The sequence below is a fragment of the Fukomys damarensis genome, unplaced genomic scaffold, assembly GCF_012274545.1.
Source record: "Fukomys damarensis isolate Sample0158 unplaced genomic scaffold, DMR_v1.0_HiC HiC_scaffold_10, whole genome shotgun sequence".
NCBI classification, from domain to species: Eukaryota; Metazoa; Chordata; class Mammalia; order Rodentia; family Bathyergidae; genus Fukomys; species Fukomys damarensis.
Genome location: NW_022900922.1, coordinates 18,175,757 through 18,186,967, shown reverse-complemented (window position 1 = coordinate 18,186,967; position 11,211 = coordinate 18,175,757). Strand labels below are relative to the sequence as shown.

Genomic DNA, 11,211 nt, shown 5'->3' with positions numbered 1-11,211 from the left:
CATTGGCCGGGTCGGTTTTGGCGCGCTCTGGCGTCCGCTCTTTCTATTGGTGCGCCGTGCGGGTGGGCAGGGCGCTGGCCTGGGGCTGCCAGCGCTGCCGGGAGATCTACTTTCTGGAGTTCAGGAGCTGACCTGGATGCCGGGCTGCGGAGTTCCGCGTCTCGCTTTCAAAAAAGGACACTGACTTTGGTGACACTGGTTTCTCCTGTGTTCAGTGCTTCCTGTGGATCCTGTCCCATACTAGAGTTTTAATCTAGGTGTGTAAATGGAGTGGGGCATAAAAAGCAAATGCAGGCGCAGGGTTGCTCACCTGAGTGTGGCCAACGTGAAGGATTAAACACAGTCGATCAGTGGCTTTCGACTTCTTAAACACTAAAGCACGCTTCATTTCATAATTTAGGATACAGCCATCTAATTAAATAGAAGTTACACCGGGTATTTTTCAAGTCTCTTCTTTCCCATTCTGTTGAGTTATGTTCTTCTGAATAGTGTTACTCATGACCCTGTAAGTGGTTTTGGCACCCTAGACAGCTTCCCGAACTTTGAAAAACAACACCCCATCTACCATTAGTGGGTCCTGAGCAGCATTTTCTTAGCAGGAAATAGAATGGAAAGTAACAGCGCACCCACTCACAGTTAAGTTTTGCTTCCTGAGCCTTTTGGTTTGCGTCTGTGTGTTGCGTGCTAGGGCACAGGGTAAGTGTGTTCATGTAAAACGTGGGTCACAGCCAGAGTTTGAGAAACAGTACACTGAAGAAAACCGTCACCTCAATAATCAGAGATACCTATTAGAGGACAGATATGGCTAGGGGGTCGGATGCTCAGTGTGCAGGGAGTGTAGCCGGTATTCTGCATAACCACGTTGCATATCTTCCTCTCCTGGTCCCCTTTTACTCAGTTGACTGAATATTAAGTGACTATTACGTAACCGACAGTGCCAAGTTTATCGCCGGTTAAGTTGCCTCTGAAGCAGCAGAGGTGCAGCGCTGGTTGTGGGATGCTCTGTGCATCCTGGAGTATCTGCATTGTGCTTTTCCTGGAGCCCATTTCTCAGTGCTTTGAGATCTCTGTATTCATTTCAGGACACCATCACTTTCTAGGAAATTATAAAGCTACAGTACATTAATATGATTTTTTTATGATTACAAATATTTTTAACAACTCGAGCCCACCTCAGGTACAAACCATATTCTGCTTTTTAATTACTGGTCTTTTGTGCTTCACAGCTGTATAATGAATTCCAGTATGAAGCAGAAACAAGAAGTAATCCAAGAAAATGTAAAGGTATGTGAGCATCACTCCAATGGGTTGTAGGAAGTATGTGATTAAAGTTTTTCTTTTCTTTTAATTTAACAGGTGGAGGTCTTTCTGTATTGCCTAAGCCAGCCCCAAGCCAGTGGGCTCAAGGGGCTGCTCCTTTCTCAGCCTCCAGAGTAGCTGGGACTACTGGTGAAAAGTATTTTTGACAGTTTAGCAAATTTGTCCTGAGATACTGGATTTTTAGAACATTCTGAGTATTTTATTCTTTCTGATACTGTTCTGAATGGCATTGTCTCTTAATTTTATTTCTTCATATGGTCTTTGCTACTGTATAGAAATAAACAAATGTTTGGATCTTGATCTTGTAGCTTGTAACCTTGTTAAATTTGTTTATGAATTCTAATAGTTTTAAAACAGATACTGTAGAACTTCTTATATATAAGATTAACTGCTTTATTTAATCCAGGATATCATTACTTTGTAGTAGATAGATCTATTATGCTTTTTCCTAAAATGATTTTTATTGAACTCTTTTTGTGAATATCTTCAGAATTAGTTTGACTACAGAGACACATTTTGCATTGTTGCATTGTACTGAACATTTTCCAGAGTACATTTTTCATTACTATCCTGATTTGCAGAAACTGGAATCCCTGTCTAATACTGTCACTGGAAATCTTATCCCAAATATTTATTCTTAGGACACAAGGAGAGAGTTTGTTTGATTTTTGAGTTTATGATTTTGACTGGGTCCACTTACATAGCCCTATTTACAAATTAGCTAGGTTCATACAACTTAAACTATGTGAGGATCCTGGAAAGTGAAGCATGTCTTCAGAAAAAGTATTAATTTGCAGATTTAAGTTAGAATAAATAAAAGCCATTGAAAAGTGAAAGCAAACACCTTTTGATAGGTTGTTTTTATTTGGTTTGGTTTTTTCAGGATCCTTAACGCTATTTTCCTTGGGTAGTAATTCACATTGATAAATTGTGAATTTGATTACATCAGCTTTCATTTCATCATTAGGATGATGACATCTTCTCACTGTGCTTTGGGTATGTTTAAACTTTTCATTATAAAGATTTTCAAATTTTCAAAGGTAGAGTCAATTGTATAATCTCAATTTACATCTGCAACTGCAGTGATGATCAATTATGGCCACTCTGGTTTCATCTGTCTCTTCATTTGCTCCCCCTTTCTTCCACTGGATTATTGTACAGCAAATTCCAGGCACCTTGGACATGAAGAGAGTAGTATTTTGTTTGGATCTGATTTTGCTCTTGGAGGGGCAAGACTAGAACTAGAGTGGGTTAGGAAATCAGCCTCAGCCTACCTGTAAAATGAGAGAATTGGACTACAACTAGATATGTAAGAATAAATTTTAATTCAGTATATATGGATTTCTTGCCAGTTGTATGCAGAAATTCTTTGTGTGTTCTTATATATGTATTTGGGGGAGAGAATTCACTTGAGTATCAAGTTGTTTTTTAAAAAGATTAAGACTGGGGTTGGGGCTATAGCTCAGTGTTAGAGTATGCTGGGCTTTGTGTTCAATTACAGTGCTACCAAAAAAAAAAAAGAGAGAGAGAGAGAGAGAGAGAGACTAATAAAACTTTCTTACTTCACAAGTGTATTATTCTAGTGTATAATATGTATAGAAAGAAATGTGATATTCTAGATTTTATAAAGCTTACATGTATAAAAGTTAAATCGTGGAAATTATCTTTTTTTTTGGAGACAGTGACTTATCTGGCTTCTGTGACCATTGTTAACATCAAATATTTAAATAAATTAATATCATATTATTAAGGTTCCAGAGTCTTTTTTTTTATTTGTCTGCAGTTTGTTGACTTAGCTATAATCTAAATTATATCTGAAATGTTGGTGTAATATTTGTTCTCGCGGTAGCTGGCTTTTGTCCTTGAGTTAAATAGTGAGATAATAATCAGCAGTAGAAACTTTACCGTGGGAAAGGTGAACTTTGTCATGTGGAGTACAGTGTGGAATCAGTAACTTTCTCACGCTGGTGTGGTATCATGTTCTTGCTAACCTTGTTTGAGTATTCAGCATTGTTTGCTATCCCATGGTGGCAGTATAACTAATTATTTTTTTGCAAAAATAGAGAGAGCTTTTAGATCAGGAAATATACAGGCAAGTATTTTACATATTATAAGGAAGGCAATATGTTTTCCAAAACAGTAGTTTGGGTATTTTAGAATATTTTAGTAAGCCTGAAGCACTGACACTTTAGCTGTCTCCTAATGAGTAGACTTGAAGCAAAACTGCTTCTGCAGTCAGGTAATGGTTGAGGTGGGTTATCTATTACACATGTACCTTTCTCTCTTTTTTTTTGGTACTGGGGATTGAACTCAGGACCTTGTGCTTGGAGGCAGGCAAGGTGCCATTGAGCTAAATCCCTGGCGAAGGGACAGTATGTTCTTATGTTTTTAATAATTATATTCCTTTTGTGGATACATATAAATGTGTTTGGGAATGTTTACAACTTAATAGGAGGTCTGAGATGAATCTTTTTGATTATAAGAAGAAGTATTTTGCAGTGTAAATTAGCTTTCTCTCCCACTTACCTCTTTTATGAGTTCCTACCATAAATGTTATGATGTTTAGTTTTATAAAAATTGGGCCTGAGATTTAGCTCAGTATTGCTGCCACCTGCCTTGCAAGCGCAAGGTCCTAAGTTTGATCACTGGTACCAAAAAAATAAAAATAAAAATTTTTTTTTGGAGTACTTGTCAGTTTCTAATTTCTGTGTGGAAGGTCTTTTAAAAAAGAAAATACAGAGGGCTGGGGATTTAGCTCAGTGGCACCATGCCTGCCTTGCAAAGCACAAGGTCCTGAGTTCAATTCCCCAGTATCCAAAAAAGAAGAAGAAAATACAGATATTTTGTACTTGAATTTTGTCATACATGGTTTGAATTATTGATCAAAGCTTAGAAAGTTTATTATACATTTGTTTTAACTAGATATGATTAGTTCATATGATTGATTATAGCAAGAGCATATATTGAAATGAGGAGAAAAGTTACTTGTTTGTGTCTAGTTGGAGTGATATGACCCACTCTTAAGAACTTTATTATGCTTTGGGAAATAAGTTTGCCTGTTGTTTAAACCAGTATCTTGTTCATGTGTAGCATTATAAAATTGTATAGCAAGTCAAATGTTAGTGTTCTTAGTATGTTTTTTTTTTTCAAATTTGTATAGGATTAAGATTTCATAGAAATTGAGTAGCTGGATAAACATATAGCAACTCAGTAACAAGATAATTATCTTGACTTTTAGAATAGTCCTGTGCCAAGAAGAACTCTGAAGATGATTCAGCCTTCTGCAGCTGGATCTCTTGTTGGAAGAGAAAATGAGGTTTGTATTCTGGGTCTTAAGAGAGGGGTGACAACACCTTGAATGAAACATTTCCATGGTTTTCTTGGTCTGAAATACATAAGGTATTCAAATTTGGTATCATAAGCAATTAAATAGTCCTCAAAGAACTAGTTTTTGTTTAAGTTTTTAATTTAGATGTTCAAAATTGCTATGAGTACAGATAGTAAAACTGGAATGATGTAATAATTATCTAGTAGGAATAATGTTTGATACTTTGAGAATAAAATGTTAATTCCTTTTATTTATACCTGTGAGTAAATGATGAAATCATGAGTGACAGCATGTTTGGACTTTGGTTTTTGGTCATTAAATCATTTATTAATGATCTGTCAGCTAAAAGTTCTTTTATTGTCCCTCTTTAACTTTGGAAGACAAAGGACTTTTTGCAGGTTGAGAATATTGCTTTTCCATAACTGAACTTAAATATAACATTTCACCAAAAAAAAGTAATTTCAGCTAAACCTTAGACCAAGTTTAATTCATGCTGCAACTAAAATTCTTAAATTGGTACTACACATTTTGGCAGAGTTTTGAATTATATAATTTTTTGAAATAGGTTAAAAAAATAAAGATACTGTATATGAGTTGTTTTTGATATATAATGACAAAACTACCTAGCTTTCTTGTTCACTGAATCAAAGTAAGTAAATGTTTCCTTTATAGTTGCCTAAAGGCTTATCCAAAAGGAGACATTCCAATGACCCATTAACACCTAAGACTTCCAGCTCTGGAGCTGTTATTGACCCAGAATCTAGTGAAAATAAAAACCTCAGAGGAGTCACCCAAGAAGCATTTGATTTGATGATTAAAGGTATGAAAAAAATATATGGTTTTGTCTGAAAAATTTAAATTATAATGTAAGGTAAATATATATTAATACTGTAGTGGATTATACCTATGGCCTCTTAATTTGGGGATACTGTTAGATATTTAAAGTAAGCTATATGTAAAGACTGTAAATTTGGGCAGATGTGACCATTTATTTGGCAAGATCCAAATGTGAGTTAAATATTAAAAGGGCAGTGATTAATGTGGTACTTTTGGTAATAGATTATATTAGGATTTACAAGATTTAGAAAAATGGAGGAAAAATGTTTAAAGGATGAATTTGAATAAAGGAATTTGAATATTCCAGCAGAATATGAAGTAATAGAGCCAATAAGAACAGGGCTGAGGAAAAGTGAGTAAAGATGAATGAGAAAAGCTGGCATGGTGGCACACGGCTTTAATCCCAGCACGTGGGGCGCTGAAGCAGGAGGATTGCCTTGAGTTCGAGGCCAGTTTGAACTTCACAGTGAGACCCTATCTGAAAAACAACAAACAAGATGAATGAGAAGTAATATGCTTGTGATAAATACTAGTTTTAATAGAATGGTAATGGAAATCAGAAGTGGAAGCAAGTGATGTATTATGGAAGATTTTTACTTCTGTACTGATTATAGGTTATAAGATATTATCAAGATGAGAGATTGAGGCTAGAAGAAGTTAATTGACTTGCTCAAGGACACAGTGATATTTAGGTTTATTTCTGAGTTGCCTGAAATACAACAAGGAAGAACATAAACAGATCATGGGGTTTTATTAGGAAAAATTAGGAAAAGTTGACTGGAAAGAAATAAAGAGCTGAGTATCGTGGTGCCTGCTTATAATCCTAGCACTTGGGAGGCTGACACAGGAGGATCTCGGCAGGTTTGAGTTCAGCCTAGACTACATAGCAAGACCCTATCTTAAAAAAAAAAAAAAAGAAAGAAGCTTTTTAATAGTATTACAGAATAAATAATAGGATTTGTGATACTTTAAACTTCATTTGGTTGAAATTAATAAGGATTGGTTTAAAAAAACCACTAATCTTAAGTACCCAAATATTGCTAGTATGACCATAAATAAAAGAGTTTTTTTTCATGTACCTTGTGCGTATAACTGATTTAACATTGAATGGGATGTATTTCAAAAAGAACTGGAAAGGAATCCTGAACTTTAGTAAATTTGTTGTTGGTACTGGTATTAGTGTATAAATATTTTGTGTATATTTTAGGGTTGAGCTCCTGAGTAATATATTTTTTTGTTTGGTTTGGTTTGGTTTGGTTTTTTGAGACAGAGTCTCACTAAATAGTTCAGACTGCTCTGGAACTCACTGTGTAGCCCAGGTTGGTCTCGAACTCACAGCGATCCTCCTTGCCTCCCGAGTACTGGGATTACAGGCGTGCGCCACCACTCCTGGCTCATGAGTAATATGTTGAATATTGTTGGGAGGCAGCTTCATAATGTGGTGAATGGAATGTGGAAGGAAAGGAAGAGCTGTCGAATTGGAGTTAGGGTATCAGTACAAATTGGTGATCTTTAAAAGAAGTAATACATTTCCTACTTCTGCCACCGAAAGGTCCTAGAAACAAATGATCCCAAGTTGCAGGGAGCATACTGGGAATTCAGTTACTGGTTTGTAAATGCTGTTCTCTTTCCGAGGGAGAAATGTGGTAGGTAGTATCCTAATCAAATGATCAAATTGAAGACCCCCAGTTTTGTGATAAATTGTCATGTGCTTTCTGATGATAACACCGAGGATACAACATACTTATGCAATATTCCTTCCAAGAAAATGTTTGGCTTGAATCTGATCATAGATATAAGATTCAAAGTTAAGAACCAGATACGAAGTAGCTAATGTGGACTTTTCAGCAGTATCAGTATTCCGGCTCAGTGACAGAGGGTATGACTAGCGTCTGCAAAGCCCTGGGTCGGATCCCGGGAGTGGTGCGAGTGGGGAGTTAAATAGACGTACCCAAAACAAAAGCTGCAAAAGATCTTTTATTAAAATATTTATTAGTACATGTTTACAATTCATGCAGTTTATGATTATCTTGGGAGTGGTTACATATGCATGTTACAGCTTCTTTCTTTTTTTTTTTTTTAATACCCTTCCCTCCATCTTCCTGACAACAATCTTAATCTGGTTGATACACGTGTATTTATTGTACTTCTGCAGTTCTAGAGGATTGACATCTTGGAATATGGGAAGAGTAAAATAGAAAAAAAGATTGGAATTTTTTTTCTATTGAAAAACATTAGATTTTTGCAATAATGGTTTTTAAAGTTATATGTAAAACACTTTCAGAAAATCCATCTTCTCAATACTGGAAAGAAGTGGCAGAAAAACGGAGGAAAGCTCTCTATGAAGCCCTTAAGGAAAATGAAAAAGTATGTATTAAATATAATTTGTACTGTTTAAAAAGTTTCCAGGATTAGAGCTGGATGTGATGGTGCACACTTGTAATCCACCACTCAGGATGCTAAGGCAGGAAGATCATTGTTGGAGGCCAGCCTGGGCTATATGTGAGAAACTGTCTCAACCCCCTGCCCCAATAAAAAGCGTCCAGGATTGTTTTCCTTTTACTGTGTAACATACTTAGAACAATATAAACTAGCCTTAATGCTAGCCCAAGACAAGTTTTATTAGAAAAGTAACTTGGCTACTAAAATTTCATACAAAATAAATCCTGTGTATTGAGAGGTGACTTTATTCTACAGGTGTCTATCAGTTATGTAGATGGAGGTATATGATTTGGCTTATAGCATAGCAAATTTGCAAAATATTGAACTTTATATTTATATTATATAGCTTCATAAAGAAATTGAACAAAAAGACAGTGAAATTGCCCGTCTGAAAAAGGAGAATAAAGAATTGGCAGAAGTAGCAGAACATGTACAGTACATGGCAGAGGTAATAGAGGTAGGTAATTTAATACTCACCTAATTCAAAGGAATCTATTTTTCTATAAAGTTGAGTAGCAGTATGATCAGTAGTATTTGGGATCTCAAATCAGATTTCTTGCGTTTGGCATTTGAGTCTTAGCTCCCTGCCTGGCGCATTAATTGTCTTGATTAGGACAAGTTATTTATCTTGTTGGGGCTTCATTCCCTTCATCCATAAAAATGGGAGTAGAGTCTGTAATTCCAACACTTGCACTGAGGCAGGAGGATCACTGTGAGTTCGAGGCCTGCCTGAACTACAATAGTGAGACCCTGTATACAGGAATGAATGGATGAATAGGAATAGTAACACCTACATCTGAAAAAGATATGGAAAGTTGTATTTTATAGTTGACATTTATTTGTAGGTGGTGTTCACTTTAATTTTATACCAGAATAACATTAACTTTTCATTTGTAATACTTAATTGGTACACTAAATAAGTTTGGTGGTTTTATCTGACTTTTTAAAATTTGGAAGTAGCTAATGTGTTTTCAAGATTAGCCTCATAACTTAGGGTTAAAATAGGCTTTATAACATTCATGTGGGGGGGAAAAAAAGGTCTGTTTTACTGATAGTTTTTTGAATCAGAACTTTTCTTGGCTGAATTGCAGCCTTAACATTTTAAGAATTGTGACAAAGTTGATGTTTTAAGTTTTTATTTGAAGTACTATAGTAGATTTCTTAACTGCCTTAAAAGTATAGTGGTTCCTGGGTTCATGAACTTGATTTTTCTGAGATTCTGATTACTTGATGCTTTCTATGATCTGGGCACAAACCAAGTTGGAGGAGAATCAAATCAAATTTTAGTGGCTGTGCTGGGGGAGCATGCCTGTAATCCCAGCACTCGGGAGGCTGAGGCAGGAGAATCACTAGGAGTTCCAAGGCCAACCTGAACTACATAATGTAACCCTGTCTCAAAAAAAACTGCACAACAAAATAACCCCAGTTAAAAAAAAAAAAAAAAAAAAAAAATTCAGTAGTTATGTTCACTGTTGAATTTATGGGAAAATTTGATTTGGTTCTTGTCCAGTCCGGTTTGCAAACAGAAGTGTAGTGAAAATTGAGATTGTGAACCAAGATACCACTGTACTGTACTGTTCTCCAGCTGACTACAAATTTAGAACATTGGGTTCCTCATTTCAGCTCATTAGAGAAGTACCGGTTAAAATTATGCTTTGAAAACAAGTGCTTTTAAAAACTGACAATTAAACACTGATTTTGCTGACATAGTCTAGCATGGTAGAGACATTGATATTGATAAAACCCTGTTTATAAGTGAATTTTAGTGAGGGACAAGATGAAAAAAAGTATTAATACAGTATTGAAGGTCACTTACATTGTCATACTGACAATGGACTTGAGTTTTTAAAATTTTTACAATAAGTTACTGGTTTTATTCCTTAAAAGAGACTGTCTAGTGAGCCTTTGGATAACCCTGAATCATCGGATAGCCAGGAATTTGATTCTGAAGAGGAAATTGCTGAGGATTCTGAGGTGGAAGCCTCAGAAACTGCCACATGTGAAGAAACCGAATCTTCTACAGATGCAAAGCCAAGTACATGAAGTTCATTAATATCTGACTCTTAAGAAATACACTGCCAAAGTTTACCTCCACTCTTAGTTCTGTGTAGCAAAATGGTGGAATCACATTTCTTTGACTCCAGGGACCCTATTATTGTATTCAATACTATATATTTTTAATCTATTTTATGTAAATAACATTTTCACTTATTCAGTTGTCAGATATGACTGTATACGACATGATAAATAAACTTCAGTTTCTTATTGAACATTGCATATCTTGAAAGAATGGAGTATGAGAAGTCTATAGAAAATGTGTATATTTCTATGCTATTACATTGTTTGCTTTCTGTTGCTGCTTGGAAAAAATGAGGAAACAATGAATTTATCCCATTTTGACTGAGCTAACTGAAATTTTAATTCCCAAACCTGGCTGAACCTCAGACTTACTATATTAGTGACTTCCAGATATTCTCAGATATTCTTACTGAGTAGTTTTTGCCATAGAGCATGACAGTCTGTTCCCACAAATTTCCCAGAGTGGATCTGATTAGCATGGAAGGGCTGGGTGATATTGTTCTTGACAGACCCTCTACTTTGTTCCTCCCTGAGCCAGGGGTCAAAGAGGATAAAAAACAGACATGGAGCCAGCTCAACATGCAGCAGCCAGAGGACTCGTACCTCTAAGGCAGAGAGGAGCCCAAGCCTTTGGCTTACCTCACTTTTATTCACCCAAACACGGACACAAGTGATCAAAGTAACACAAGATTCATCTGGTTTCCAGCATCCATTGGTACAATTCTCTGGTAAACAGCTTAACCTCAGCTGTCTTAGCTTTTCCCTAATATCCAGTCACCCTTGATTGCAGCCGTTCTTCTTTGTGCTCACAGAGGGCAGTTAGGCCTTAACTCTTCTCTGTTCCTCGACAGGATAGAATGATTTCACAACAGAAAGTCTGAAAGTGCCAAAAGTGAAGATTTTTAAAGTAATCTAAATTAAAATTATAGGACTTCTTCCAAAATTGGCAGCACCATTAAAGTTTCCCAAAATTCAATTTTTTTATATAAAAAGACTAATAATAGTATGTTATGCATCGATAGCAGCTTTTTCCAGGTTCTGCAGTCATCTGAACAAAATTATAGACATTCAGCACATTCCTAATGAGATAATTAATAATGTGAAATAGGAAGTAAAGGGCTAAAGGTGTAGGGAAAGTGGCAAGGGTGGGGGAAAGGTAATAAGGGAGAGGAAAAAAATATGAGAAACTGAAAAAATGGAAATAA

General features: G+C 35.9%; 1 protein-coding gene across 3 annotated transcripts in view; it reads left to right on the top strand.

Moving 5' to 3' along the window:
* Gmnn (geminin DNA replication inhibitor) overlaps positions 1 to 10,904 on the top strand; it is an 11,742-nt gene extending 838 nt beyond the window's left edge. Inside the window, exons 1-7 of one of the 3 annotated variants that reach the window (XM_010622961.3) lie at positions 135 to 257; positions 1,227 to 1,284; positions 4,559 to 4,636; positions 5,321 to 5,468; positions 7,770 to 7,852; positions 8,274 to 8,384; positions 9,815 to 10,903. In XM_010622961.3, coding sequence (XP_010621263.1) covers positions 1,234 to 1,284; positions 4,559 to 4,636; positions 5,321 to 5,468; positions 7,770 to 7,852; positions 8,274 to 8,384; positions 9,815 to 9,970 — 627 coding nt within the window. In that variant the 5' untranslated portion in view covers positions 135 to 257; positions 1,227 to 1,233 and the 3' untranslated portion in view covers positions 9,971 to 10,903. Of the gene's footprint in view, positions 1 to 134; positions 258 to 1,226; positions 1,285 to 2,233; positions 2,317 to 4,558; positions 4,637 to 5,320; positions 5,469 to 7,769; positions 7,853 to 8,273; positions 8,385 to 9,814 lie in introns of those variants that run through there. The other 2 variants (XM_010622960.3, XM_010622962.2) reach the window with 2 other exon arrangements.
* Positions 10,905 to 11,211: the final 307 nt, after the last annotated feature.